We start from the raw sequence: 15,265 nt of genomic DNA, 5'->3' as shown, positions 1-15,265 counted from the left end.
TTGTCATGCGAAAATGAAATTGTGGTCGGGCTCAGTTAATGATGTTTTTAGCTTTTGCCTTTATTTACGACGACTATTCTGTGCGGTTGGCTTTTATGGGTCTCGGTGGAACCCGTGCGCTGAGTGGCTTACAGCTATCTTTACTTTTTCGTGAGCATGCACGTAATAAATAATCAGTAACCATTTTTATCCTAAATTTAACTAAATACTACTTTTTTCCGTAATTTACTGGCCGAATTCTTAATAAATAGAAAAGATTTAGGGCTCATTTGCCTAAATAGAGGCAGGATTGCTCGAAATCTGTTGATAATTAAGTAAACCTAATAAAAACTCTTTTCTTACCAAAACTAAAATAAAAAAATAAACTCTTCTATATTTATTGTCTTAATTAGATTACTCGAAATTGTTGATAAAAACTCTCTTAATTATATTTAGTGGTTGGATTGCTCGAAATCTATTGATATAAGTAAACTTAATAATAAAAGTTGTCTTATATTTTATGGCCGATTGAATTGTTAAGATGTTTATCCAATTTAACTTTCACCGATACAAGTATACAAAATAGAGCAGAGTAATTAACGCCATGGTCTCTTTTTATATGCCATCATTTTTGTCTTTTGTGTTTTGATCTTCTCATTGATTTCAAGGGAGAGGAGTTTATCCTCTTTAGGTGAAAAGTAAATTTTTTTCAAAAAAAAAATTTTACTCTCGACCTAAAGAGAACCGGCTCCGCTCCCATTAAAATTAAGTGGAGAGGATATGTTTGGTGGTCATATAGGTTAATTGGACATATTTCTCTTAAATGATAGAAAAGGAAAAATGGCTTTTAATGATTTGGTTGACTCTTTGCAAATTGTAAGTTTAAGGAAATTTGTTGTCTCCTTGAATACACTTTTGAATATCGACCATCAATAAAAAGATTTCTTTCCTTCCTTTTTTTAAAAAAAGTTTTTTCTGTTTTTTTTTAAAAAAAAATTATGGATAAAATTGTTTTTATAAGTTTTACAGAGACATTCCTATTGTTAGCCACTTGAGCTAAGAAACAAAAAAAACTTTAACCATAAAAGAAACTGGAAAGGTCAAATTGATTGAAGTATACGTACATAACATGATCCAGCCCAAGTAGTCATTATTGATTAGTTTGACAGGTTATTTGACCCCACAGCCACAAGTGATCCGGTGAGTCACGTTTCTTCATTTGTTTTTCACAGCATTAAAATAATAAAACCCAAATTTGATGGTGACTGTTAAAAGTCATCAATCTAGTTCGAATTCGCCTTCTTCTTTTTGTGAGGACATGTAAAAAGAAAAAAAAAAAAAATTTAAATTTTTGTAATATATGAAAATTTATGTTCACAATTAGGGCGGTAGATTTTATCCAACATTTTAACAATATTATATAACATGACGCACTTATGAGTTATGATTAGATTTTTGCATCGGTGGTTGAAAAATAATTCTATTTACCACCGATGGCTTTATAAATAGAAAAACAAATAGATCTACTATCCCGCCGTCTATGTATATCTAATATTTATAACTTCCTAACAATATTGCAAATAAGCTTAATTAATCGAATTTTGCTTCTCTTTTTTTTTTTTTTTTCTTTTTTAAAAGAAACAATGTAAAATCTGAATTTTAAAATAATTATTAAAAAAAACTTTGTTGCAACCGAATTAGAAGTAAAAGAAGCAGGGACCGGAACGGGTATTTGGGTCGAACCATATATAGCCTGCCGACAAAATTAAAGAAAGCTTCAATGGAAGGGTGTAGAAGGAGTATCTTTCTCTCTTTTTTTTAATCACTTTCGGAATTCTGGAGCAATTGGGGTTCGGATGTTCGAAACGAACAAAAACTTTCCCTTCCGTTACGCGTTATAGGTGGGGACTTGGGTCCATTTCAATGTCTCCCGACAACAACTAAAACAGTGAAGGTTATCCTTCTACTTAATTTGATCCCTCGACTACAAGTCGTCTACAACTACTCCACGGCGGCTCCGTTGCGTTTGCGTTCACGTTCGCGTTCACGCATGCAGTTTTCTTGTACGTTGTGCTGGATGATAAACACAAATTACATGCAAAACATAGATTCATATTTCATACGATAGATATTCATGGTCAATTCTTGGATGTTTTCTCCTATATATGCAAATAAGCAATATAGCATGTGTATGGGAGTGAGGAAATAATATTGAATACATATTAATTAATGAGAAGCTAATATATCACGCATTTCACGAGTGTGTCATAAATCATAATCATGCACGTGGGAGTGGAACACTAGTCACAAAAACAAGTGGTGAACCCCAGTGCATAAGTCATACTCAAAATAATAGATAAAAAAAAGGAGGAGTGCATGTGCATGTGAGAGTGCTTAATTGGTCCCATAATCACATGCACCTCCAGGGCTTGTTGCTTGTTGCTTGTTGCTTCCCACTGCCCACCAACACCGACTGCATATGCTGTCGTCCACAAGCAACTCTGAGCGGCGAATCTAGATCTGTACTCTCTCCTGGTTTATGCATTATTGATGCAGCGGAGGTTAGTAGTGAACAAGAAAACAGCAAGTAGAAGGGATAAATATTTCTAAGATTGTGAGACTATCACAAGAATCAAAGAAACCTTCTCAAATCAATAGATGCTATCTATAAATTTAAGGGAAAAGTGATGAAGAAACTCAACTCTGAGTATTCTTATTGAGAAAACCAAATAATAATCATAAACTGAGTTTGCTAGAGGCTATAAGCATGTATTTATAGCCTCCAATACTCCTAATACTACTAGAATACGGAATAGGGACTTTCAAAACCCTAATCCCAACAAAATAAGGAAAGAAAGTCGTTTTACAGCGAAATAAATGCGGAAAAGTAACATAGGCGCCCCGAGTGCGCTCGATCGCAGGTAACTTGCGATCGATCGCACTTCCAGAGGCTAGGTGCGCTCAATTATGCGATCGATCGCTGAAACAGGGGCCATCGGTCGCAGTTCCAGGAACTCCATTCTCCAACACAGGGGAACTGCGATCGATCGCAATCAGGGTGCGATCGATCGCACTTCCAGGGACTACTTCTTTTGCTGCGCGAGTCTGGGATCGTGTCACCATCTTCTGGGGCGTCTTCACACACTTATCCATTCCCGTCTTCTTCATGAAGTCCCATACACTTCGGTCTACATCATCCTCCCCAAGTTGGAGAGAATTCGCCCTCGAATTTGCATCCTCGTCCGAAGAATCTTCAGTGAACGGGACAAGGTGTTTGACATTAAAGACATCAGACGTCTTAATATGGCTAGGCAACTTCAAGCGATAAGCATTTGAATTGATTTTCTCGACAACCTCGACTGGACCAATCTTGCGAGCCGCCAACTTGTTGTATTCTCCCACCGGAAACCTATCTTTAGTTAACACGGCCCACACGAAATCTCCCTCCTCAAATTCGACAGCCCGGCGCTTCCTATCCGCATCCGCCTTATACTTTGCTGTGGAGGCTTGTAAATTTTGAGTGGTGAACTGGTGACCTTCGATGATCTGGGCTACTAAATCTTCGGCCTTACCATGAGGTCGCTTCAAATCCGGAATAGGCGCCAAATCCAATGGGGCACGAGGATTACTCCCATAAATGATTGTGAATGGGCTAAGGCCGGTACTCCGGTTAGTGGAACGGTTGTAGGCGAACTCGGCTTGGAACAATTTCTGGTCCCACGACTTGAGGTGCTCCCCTACCAAGCTCCGAAGTAAGGCTCCTAGTGAGCGGTTGACGACCTCTGTTTGCCCATCCGTCTGTGGATGGTAGGCGCTGCTAAAGTCAAGCTTAGTACGAGACAAGTGCCACAAACATCGCCAAAAGTGGCTAAGGAACCGTGTGTCTCGGTCAGAAACAATGGACAATGGTAGCCCATGTAGGCGGTAGACCTCTCGAAAATACAATTGTGCCACATGTACCGCATCGGCTGTTTTCTTACAAGCAATGAAATGCACCATTTTAGAGAATCGATCAACAACCACAAAGATAGAGTCGTTACCTCTTTGGGTCTTTGGTAAGCCCAGCACGAAGTCCATGCTCACATTGGTCCACGGCCCCTCTGGAATGGGAAGGGGCATATACAAGCCAGCATTGGTAGCCGACCCCTTGGACACGTGACAAATTCGGCAATTTTTCACCAATCGTTCCACCTCTTTCCTCATGCTCGGCCAATAGAACTGGTCCGCCACCAGTTGTAGTGTTTTATCCCGCCCCATGTGCCCCTCATTGTGGCGTTCTTGGATAATCTTCAAGCGCAGGCTGCCCTCAGGAATGCACAGTTGAGTACCTTTGAAAAGGAACCCATTGTACAAACCAAAGTCGTCTCTGACCCCCGACGAGACCTCTCTAACAATGGGACCAAAAAACGGATCAATAGACAAAGAATCTTTCAATAAGTCAAAGCCTAGTACCTCCGAACTCATGCTGGTCAACAGAGATGATTTCCGGCTGAGGGCATCGGCCACTTTGTTCAAGGTTCCCGACTTGTGCTTGATTGTAAATGAGAATTGTTGGACAAAGGCAGCCCATTTAGCATGTCGGGATGATAACTTATCTTGACTATGGAGGTGTTTGAGGGCCTCATGGTCTGAATACAAGATGAAGTCATTGTAGGCAAGGTATGAGCTCCAATGTTTCAGTGCTTGCACCAATGCATAAAACTCAATATCATATGTGCTATAATTAAGTTGTGCATTCTTCAATTTCTCACTGAAATAAGCCACAGGCTGGCTCTTTTGGCTGAGTACCGCCCCAATGCCGATCTTTGAGGCATCACAATGTAACTCAAAGGGTAAGTCAAAGTCCGGAAGGACTAGTAATGGGGCTGTAGTCAATTTTACCTTGATCAACTCAAAGGCGGTAGTTGCAGCGTCACTCCACACAAATTTTCCCGCCTTCATACACTCCGTAAGAGGTGCCAAGATGGTACTAAAATTTTGAATAAAACGCCGATAAAAAGATACTAACCCATGGAAGCTACGTACCTCATGAAGTGTTGTTGGGAGAGGCCAATCCCGAACTGCTGCGACCTTGGACTCGTCCACCGCCAACCCATCTTTGGACACCACGTAGCCAAGGAAAAGAACCGAATCGGCCATGAAAGAACACTTAGCCGGTGCCGCGTAAAATTTTTCTCTGCGCAACACATCGAGGACCTCCCGTATATGTCGAATGTGTTCCTCCGCGGTGGAGCTATAGATGAGGATGTCATCAAAGTAGACGACTACAAACTTCCCGATGAAGGGGCGGAATGCTTGGTTCATCACCCTCATGAAGGTGCTAGGAGCATTGGACAACCCAAATGGCATCACCAACCATTCATAGAGCCCTTCGCGCGTTTTGAACGCAGTCTTCCATTCATCGCCAACCCGTACCCGAATTTGGTGGTACCCACTCTTCAAATCCAGTTTTGTGAAAACCCTTGCCCCACTCAGTTGATCCAATAAATCATCCAAACGAGGGATAGGAAATCGGTACCTCACGGTGATTTTATTGATGGCTCGGCTATCTACGCACATCCTCCATGTGCCATCCTTCTTAGGCGTGAGTAAGGCGGGGACTGCACATGGGCTTAAGCTCTCCCGAATATGCCCTTTGACGAGAAGTTCTTCCACTTGTCGCCTCAATTCTTCATGCTCCTTAGGACTCATGCGGTAATGTGGGCGGTTGGGAAGACTAGAACCGGGCACCAAGTCGATTTGGTGTTGAATGTCACGAAGGGGTGGAAGCTCCTTGGGTAACTCTACCGGGAACACATCGGAAAATTCGTCTAACAAACCCGTGACCGCAGTCGGAACTACCTCCGTAGAGCCACACTCCTTGCCATATAAGAGATACACACAATCCGAATCGAGCATCTCCTTAATGAACTCATGCTTAGCTAGCAATGTTTGACCCGCCCCTTTAGAAGGTTTGGAATCTTTTTTCGAGTTTGGAAGGAGAGTAAGTTTGACATTATCCACAAAAAAACTATAGGTATTCTTCCTCCCGTCATGATGAGCACTCCGATCATATTGCCATGGCCGTCCGAGTAATAAATGGCATGCATCCATGGCCACCACATCACACCATGTTTCATCTTTATACTTATTGCCAATTGAAAAATTCACAAGGCAACGTTTGGATACTATTACCTCGTTTCCTTTCTTAAGCCACTCCAAGCGGTACGGTGCCGGGTGTGTCTCGGTCCCAAGGCCCAATTTCCGAACCGCTTCCTCCGCTACTACGTTCTCACAACTACCCCCATCAATGACAAGCTTGCACCCTTTGCCCCCAATTGTGCATGTTGTCTGAAACAAATTATGGCGTTGGCCATCGTCGCTCTCCGCCTTCCGGGGTGTAAAACACACCCTCCGAAGCATTAATAGAGGGCTGTCATCCCCGGTGACAAATTCTTCATCCACCCTACCATAGTCGTCGAACACCGCTTCATGCTCATCCTCCTCTCTTGGTTCTCCGAATGTGTCTCCCGAGTCAATGAGTAGCCCCTTACCATATCTTTCTCCTTTGCGGCAATCCGCCATCCGGTGGCCCGGTTCTCCACACTTAAAACATTTAGGCCCATTGGATGTTGCAGCTCGAGTCGGGGGCCCCATGGTGGTTGGGGTACGGCCTTGGTTTGGGGCGGGAGTGGTGCTGCGTGCCGTGAAAGGCCCACTTGATCGGTTTGTGCTGCCCCCAGTCCCTCGACCAAATCCTCCAAAGGACCCTCTAGATGCCGTCCTTTCCAGCAATAGTGCTCTTTGATGGGCCTTGGACACGTTAGGGGGATCAAAGAGGTTTAGGGAATCCTGAATTTGTTGGCGCAAACCTCCAATGTATCGTGACACTAATTGGTCGTTTGTTTCGGCTAGATCCACGCGAGTGAGGTACTTGTAAAATTCTTCCGTATACTCATCCACGGACTTCGAACCTTGGCTCAAATTTTGCAGCTTTTGATACATGGTTCGGGTGTAATTGTATGGTAAAAAGGCCGGTCGCATATGCTTCAACAATTTATCCCAACTGTTGATTTTCTTCTTGCCCTGTCGTTCCCTTGCTTGCTTCAATTGTTGCCACCATGCCGCTGCTCTTCCCCGGAATTTGGTTGCGACCAAAGAAACTCGTCGATCCTCGGGCACCCCTTTGAAATCAAGAATTTCTCCAACTGCTGCTATCCAATCCAAAAATTCTTCGGGTTGAAGGCCCCCGTGGAACTCTGGAATATCGAGTTTGAAACCGCTCTCCCATCGATTGGCATAGGCTTGTACATGGGGTTGATGGCCATGTACTCGGTGCCCTGCAAAAGGGTTTCCAGCTTCATTCTCCGTACCTTGTTCGTCTTCCCCATCCGAGCCAGGCGGTGGGGGTTGGTGGCGACGCTCACGGTGGAACTCCGGATTGGCCAACCGAGTATTGGCGGTTGCAAGTTGTGCCCTCAATTCTGCGATTGTGTCCTCCATAAGTTGCCATTGTGCTGCCGCTTGTTCTCCACGAACTGAGTCCTCACGCTCATACACGTTCTCCAAATTTGCATAGCGGTTACCCCTTCCTCCTCTTGTGTTTGGTGCCATGGAAAGAAACTTGGGCTCTGATACCAACTGATGCAGCGGAGGTTAGTAGTGAACAAGAAAACAGCAAGTAGAAGGGATAAATATTTCTAAGATTGTGAGACTATCACAAGAATCAAAGAAACCTTCTCAAATCAATAGATGCTATCTATAAATTTAAGGGAAAAGTGATGAAGAAACTCAACTCTGAGTATTCTTATTGAGAAAACCAAATAATAATCATAAACTGAGTTTGCTAGAGGCTATAAGCATGTATTTATAGCCTCCAATACTCCTAATACTACTAGAATACGGAATAGGGACTTTCAAAACCCTAATCCCAACAAAATAAGGAAAGAAAGTCGTTTTACAGCGAAATAAATGCGGAAAAGTAACATAGGCGCCCCGAGTGCGCTCGATCGCAGGTAACTTGCGATCGATCGCACTTCCAGAGGCTAGGTGCGCTCAATTATGCGATCGATCGCTGAAACAGGGGCCATCGGTCGCAGTTCCAGGAACTCCATTCTCCAACACAGGGGAACTGCGATCGATCGCAATCAGGGTGCGATCGATCGCACTTCCAGGGACTACTTCTTTTGCTGCGCGAGTCTGGGATCGTGTCACCATCTTCTGGGGCGTCTTCACACACTTATCCATTCCCGTCTTCTTCATGAAGTCCCATACACTTCGGTCTACATCAATTATAAAGTCAAATTTCTTATTAATTAGCTTGGCTACCATGCATTCACAACTTGCATTATTGCCAAACGACATCTTCCAATACAAACAATCAAAATATCATTTCAAATCAAACCCCAGTACCATACCTGACCGCTATTTTTCTTTTTTCTTTTTCTTTTTTGGACAATGTGCAGCTACCCAGCTTGTCGGACGTGTCACACTCCAGGCTTTTATTTCTTTCTTTAATTTGTCCAACTTAAAATATAAAGACAAAGAGGAGATCGAGGATGCGATCCTATATATTAAACGTAATCACATTGAACAAAGTTAATTTGATTTCTTGAATTTAATTTGGAGAATAAGCTGTATGTACGTGCATCTTCAAATTTGTAAACGCTATATATATATATATATATATCTTCAAATTTGTAAACGCTATATATATATATATATTAACAAGTTATCTACTACCTAGATGAAAAAAAGAAAAAAAAGACAAAAAAGAAGCCTGTCCCAATAAGTTGTACCTCTCTTTCATGCAACAATAAGCTTAATTCAATGGCCTCTTTTTTTTTTTCTTTTTTCTTTTTTCTTTTTCTTTTTTCTTTTCTTTCCTTCCCTGAGCACAAGTTTCAATGGCTTGAGTCCGTCTGGAATTGGAATAACCAAGCCGAATTCAATATAAAAAAGTCGGGGCAAAAACTAAAAAGTAAAGCACAAACGGTGAGGGATTCTCAATGCACCGTCACCAGGTACCATGAGGATGATATCTCCAAGGGCCAAGGCCCAAGGGGCCAAGTCCCATTTCCCAACCAATAAAACACAGCTGAATTGAGAAAACGGAGCTATAGGGAACATGATGGTATCACTTACCAAATAAGGGAATACTTTTCATACATATCATTTTTGGACCTCCTTATGGCCGTACGTGGATAGACTATATATAGATTTATTTTGATTTTATGCTTTTTTTGTGATTTTTTCAGAGATAATTGATATTTCAGAAGCATTTTGTTAGAATAATTTTCACAGCATATACGGACAAAAAGAATGATCTTTAATTTTGATAATGAATGAAATCTCATAAGTGGCGATTTTGATAGTTTTCTTTTCAAATCATTTTTTCCCTTCTCTTTTCACGAGCATATATGTCTTCCTCCTCATGGAAGCCATTGTTTCAACATATATATATATATATATATATATATTATTCAAATGCAATTTATATATATTATTCATCCTTCGTACGGTATTCTTTTGTATGCATGTACCGAAAGACGGACTAGATTAAAGATGAGTTTCAACTTCATTAAATTGGCTTGCTTAGAGTTAGGTCTTAAATAAGGTATGCTGTCACACACACACACACACACACACACAAAAAAAAAAAGGAATGCTTTTAATGTGCAAAAGCTAAGCATCATATATATATACTCTGAAATTAAGCCTGTTCCAAAGCCCATATGGATATAATACAAAACACACCTTAATTAACGGGATAATAGAAAATCAATCTCATTGTCTAGTCCCACCCAGCAGCCTCCCCTGGCCCGCAGGCAGCAGTGAGTTGTTTACGAGTACGTAGATGGGCTTCAGCAACATGCTTCCTTTTCTTTAGCATCCTCTGTTTTGTCAGAGGAGGATGCTAATTCATGATTGTTGGAGTGAGGAAGTTGTGATTTGTACTTGTACCAATAGGCCCAGAAGAGGTAGTTTAAGAAATTGAGGCAGCTAAGGATTGATAAGAAGCAGTAAAAGAGATTCAAATGGTTCTTGTTTAAGTCAAGCCCATATATCCATCCTTGTTCGCCGTTTCTTTTGGTGACGGCATTTATGACATCAACCAAGACAGTGCTCAAGAAGTAGCCCAAAGACAGCGATAACCATGTTAACGAAGTGGAAAGTGATCTCATTCCTGCAGGTGCTTCCTTGTAGAAAAATTCCAACAGTCCTACAAGAGTAAACATGTCAGCAATTCCAAAAATGCCATATTGGAAGGAGAGCCAAAAGAGACTTAAGGGCTTGGTTGGGTCTCTGATGGCTTGTTTCTTTCTCTTAACTTCTACAAACCCAGCTACAGCCATTGAAATGGCAGAGAGAACCAAGCCAACTCCAACACGCTGAAGCTGCGTGATACCCGATGGATGGTGGGTGATCTTTCGTATCAAAGGAACAAAAACGAACTCATATATGGAGAGGAGAATGGACATGAAAACTAGCGGGATTACAGGAATTGACGGCGCAGGAATCTCTATAGAGCCAAGATGGCGGTTCGTGATAGAGCCTTGGATTACTGAGAATGTTTGGAGTTGTGCCAAACAGGTATTCATTATGATGGTGCTGCCTACAATGGGCAACATTCTTACTAGGATCTTCACTTCTTCGACTTGTGTCACCGTGCAAACACTCCATGCTGCAGTTCGCTTTGAGGCTTCACAAAGAATAGCCGCCTTGTCTAGCCACCTGCTCGCCCGCCGCCTCGATCAATAAGTTGATGATATTGAATAGATAATTTATTTATATGACATATATAATTAATCATCGAATTTTGAGTACCTGAATTGATTGGTATGTGCAATTTTTTCGTCAGTGGAAATTAATGTTTCTTTGTCATTGATCTCATACAACTCATCAGCGCTCCCTGGCAATGCCAATTTCCGGTTTTTGATTGCCACAACAATAACCTGCAGTAAAAACTCAAATTAATTAATTAAGATGTCCTCTCTCTCTCTCTCTCTCTATATATATATATATATATATATTAGTAGGCGGGCGGGCGCGCGTGTGAGAGAGAGAGATCTAGAGTCTAGAGAGAGAGAGAGACCTGAGCAATCCTTATGATTGGGCTGTCTCCAGGGGCTCTGAGACGGTAGAAAGGCTTTCCACTGGCAAGAAAAAGAAAGGCAACAAAGGCGGCCACAGTTGAGATGAAAAAACCCCAGTACCAATGTACATTCATGCTAACCCACACAATGAGTGTGACACCTACGGTTGCACCAAGCGTTGAACTGAGCATAAGCCAATTGAAAAAGCTTGCCAGAGCCTTTGCTTCCTTGGGATCCTTTTGATCGAACTGGTCACCACCGAGTGCAGTAAGAGATCCCTTAACTCCACCTGTACCCAATGCTAACATACACAATGATATGTAGAACATAAATGCTGTACCACCTTTCAGACAATTTGACTTCCCACAAGGATTTGGCTGCAAATGGTGTGAAGAAGCTTGAACTGTCACCAGAACCAAAGCCTACAATTAAGTGCAAATTCATTAATCCTGAGCTAGCTATATATTGTTAAATCAATACTTTTAACAATATTTATTTATCATGTTACATACGTTATTCGATCGAGTGCATATATGCCATGCATATATATATATATATATGATTAAAATTGTACGTGTTTAGATGAAACTAATTAATTAATGATCTCGATCGATCTAGCTAGCTAATTAATTATAATAATTACCAGTACTTCAATTGTTCCGAAAAGCAAACATGTTGTAAGTCTGCTCAAGTATGTGTCAGATATAAAGCCGCCGACAAGAGAGAGCAAGAAAGTTGAACCCATCAAGTTTGTAAGAGTGTTGGCGGAGGTGGACAGATCAAAAAGCATCACTTGGCCAAAGTATATCACCATGCTCACCATGTTCGCCACGAAACCAATGTTCTCTAGTGATGTGAAGGCTGTATGTACCAAGGGAGGAAAGTGAAGCAACGACTCAGTTGGCTGGCCGGGATATATATATATATATATAGCAACACCAACAGTAGAGGGTAGAGGAAACATTATTGTTAATGTATGCTTACCAAAAATGAACGCGGACGCAGTGAATCCACCTTTTCTTTTGCTGATCATCACTGGGCTGAGAGAATTGTAGCCTGTTTTGGCATCCTCCTCTCCCTGCATATGCATATGCATGCACAATATGTCAACAATAAATGAAAACTGCAGGAAGGATGCATGAGACGACGGTCACACTTACCATGTTGGAGACTTTGAAAGGTTCCAAGTAAAGGCTAGTTTAGTGAGAAATGGTGGCGTAGAGGGTGCCGTGAAAATATAGGCCTAGGGTCATATATACGCATATTATTATAGCGCACAAGAGGGTGGCCTTGTATACATATAGCGCAAAGAGGTCTAGCATATAACGTCCATGGCATTAGATTGATCGCCGTCTTGTTGTCCACTGTGCTAATTTTTTGTTGTCTCTCTCTCTCTCTATCTTAGCATCTTAATTAATTAATTTGTTCAATATGAGTAACCGCCTTCGGCTAAAGCCTTTCTTGGGCTAATTCTCAAGCCACTAAATGTTTGAAAACAACCAAATTTCTAATGAGTAGTAATTTGCTGGACACCCGCGTGCATGAACAGTGTGCACGTTGGTGTTATAATATTATTATTATTATTTTTTTTTTATTGTTTAAATATTATTTTAATAATATTTTATAATATTATAACACCGGTGTGCACACTATTCATGCACGCCGGTGTCTAGTAAATCACTACTCATTTTTAATACTTAGGTTACGTTTCACACTATTCTATTAAAAATTATAATAGCTTTTATTAAAAATGAAAGAAAGTGGAATGGAATGGCCTGGCCTTAGAATAGTCATTTTCTTATGGGTCATGGGAATATATGTGTACTTTAATGCTTAGGCAATTTTATTCCACATTCTTCTATTCATAATAAAGACGTATTATTCATATATACATATTATTCAATCCAAGCCACGTTACAAAGCTTATTTGTCTCGATTATCTTTGAACCGTGAACATATATGGTACATGGACCATTTGATTTAGCTAGCCCTAATTAACTCTTTTGTAATTAAATGCCATCACATCCGGCCTATATTTGACAAGCCTTGTACTGATATAAATTGCATGTTGATCTGAGATTATAATATACCATTAGGATCAATATTGCAATGATGCAAATGAATTTCACTAAAGCACGTAGTATACTGGTATAACTCATATATATAATTAAATTCTATATATTTGGTTATAAAAAAAAAAAAAAAAAAAAAAAAAAAAAAAAAAGAAAGAAAAAGAAAAGGGTTTCGTGAGTTTTAATTTCTGCAGCCATCTCAGGCAACATTATAAAACCGGGCATATCATGATTGCCTTATCTGCTGGTAGGCAAATGGCGCTGTGGTGTAACATGTTTTGGTCACCTTTACAGTTCTGCAAGATGGAGATGTCAACAATGTCAAGACAATCAAGTAAAGGAATTGCTAGCTAGGGTCAGTTCAGAAGGGCCCCCATGTATGGAGAATGAATAGGCGTTGTTTGATTTACAATATCCCAATAAAGGAAAAACACATCAACCCCTATTTGATTGTCCCAATTACTTTTCTTTCAGGCCTAGCTAGATAGCTAGCTAGTAATCTCATTGCAGTACTTTGCTTTTCTTAATTAAATTGCGAAACATGTGTGATTTCCCCATTCAAATGATCAGTAATATTATTCAAGGAGCATACTTTCAATTTAATTTGAAGACTAATTAGGATCGATCTTAGTGAGAAGAATGAAGTCGCTATGGCCGCCCTACAGAGTTAATTGGACCCATCAATTTGGGCATGCATGCATCGATGCATGTATCCTGAAGCCTCTTGGCAAAGCTCTAAATATTGGTTCTGTAACAAAGAACCAAAGACTTTCTTAAAGATTGTCAATGCTATTCCCTACCACAAACCCACCATGTATGGTCTATCAATATTAATATTCCCCCTCCCCCCCTTTTTTTAATCATAATGCATGACTTCCTCACTTTTCATTGTATTATTATTGTCTTTTTCTTTTTCTTTAAAGATTTATGATCTCATCTATTTTTCCCTCGTAAAAACTTAAAAGTTGCTGCTTGCTGCTTATACTTTTCCGACTCTCCCTTCTTGTATACAATTCTTTCACTCCCTTTACGATCGTTTAGGATCACTACTTTCAGCTGTAGCCATATATCCGTCCGCACTATTAATAGTGGTTCTTAATTTCTTCTATCAAGGGCGTGCAAGAGTGGAAAAGATCTTTCCTTACCACATTTTTTTTCCGCATTTAATTGAAAAAAAGGGCGTACTTTCAGAATTATTGTTAGAGCCATAACTAGAATAATTTAAAATCCAAATAGAATATTGTTCAAAACATCTAATGTAACTTTAGAGAGAGTTTTACAAGTTGTCTGAATTGCCGCATGCCAACCTCTTCATTCATGAGAGAGGGTTTTAATAAAGCTCACTTGTTTTTATATAAATGGACAATTTGAGATTTGCTTAGACACATCACAAATGATGAGTCCCGTTGAAACCCTTTCAATTAATTGTCCCATTTGATTGCAATTCTAACTAAAAAAATTGATTATTATAATTCAAACAGCCACTACCAAGTACTAAGGCACCTTTACCCTCGGCCCAGTCGAGTCCTGTAATACACGAGCCTACTTCTGCTAAGCCCTTTTTTCTTTTTTTTTTTGTTATTTAGGCCGAATACATTGTAGCGGGCCTTATCCTGATTGAATCTGGGCTTACATTTCGTATTTTTCCTATGTTTTATTTTACTTTTGAATAAAAATAAGAAGTGATAGATGATTAGATGTGATATAAAAATGATTTAAGAATTAAATTTTTTTTAAGAGAAAAGTAAAAAAAGTTATTTGGTAATAATTTTAAAAAGATGTATTTTTATTGTTATTTTTTATTTAGGGTGCGTTTGGGAGTGCGTTTTTAAAAAAAATAATTTGCGATTTTAAACCAAATTGCAACTTTAGGGTGTTTGGGATTGCGATTTTAAAAACGCAAATTTTAAAATCGCAAAAAAATCTGCGATTTCCATAAGCTGATTAGAGGGTGCTTATTTGAAAAAGTACGAATTTAAAACAAAATTACGATTTCTATTAAAAAGATATTTGGCGCAATAGTTACTTTTTTTAGAACGGGAATGAAAAAAATACCAAGAATACCCACCTAAAATATATTAAAACCCTTATTTTCTCTTTTTTTTTTTTTTTCTTCATCCTCTCTGTCTTGTTCATCCT

The 15,265-nt window shown here is 40.0% G+C and overlaps 1 protein-coding gene across 1 annotated transcript; it reads right to left on the bottom strand.

Moving 5' to 3' along the window:
* Positions 1–9,821: 9,821 nt before the first annotated feature.
* LOC132186447 (protein NRT1/ PTR FAMILY 4.5-like) lies at positions 9,822–12,087 on the bottom strand. Its single transcript, XM_059600424.2, has 5 exons — positions 12,039–12,087; positions 11,698–11,915; positions 11,054–11,476; positions 10,786–10,913; positions 9,822–10,692 (listed from the first exon to the last, which is right to left on the bottom strand). Exons 1-5 carry the CDS (start codon positions 12,085–12,087, stop codon positions 9,822–9,824), a joined length of 1,689 nt encoding a protein of 562 aa, XP_059456407.2.
* Between the last annotated feature and the right edge of the window lie 3,178 nt (positions 12,088–15,265).

This window comes from Corylus avellana, chromosome 6 (assembly GCF_965113065.1).
Source record: "Corylus avellana chromosome 6, dhCorAvel1.hap1.2, whole genome shotgun sequence".
NCBI classification, from domain to species: domain Eukaryota; kingdom Viridiplantae; phylum Streptophyta; class Magnoliopsida; order Fagales; family Betulaceae; genus Corylus; species Corylus avellana.
This window is presented reverse-complemented; position numbering and strand designations above follow the sequence as displayed.

Bases quoted from the DNA above. Each gene is read 5' to 3' on its own strand.
- LOC132186447 (XM_059600424.2), bottom strand. From the start codon at position 12,087: ATGATCAGCAAAAGAAAAGGTGGATTCACTGCGTCCGCGTTCATTTTT. The intron at 11,477-11,697 runs GTAATTATTATA...ACTTAATTGTAG, and splicing joins TCGGAACAATTGAAGTACTG to GCTTTGGTTCTGGTGACAGT. The intron at 10,693-10,785 runs GTACTCAAAATT...GCGGGCGAGCAG, and splicing joins GCACATACCAATCAATTCAG to GTGGCTAGACAAGGCGGCTA.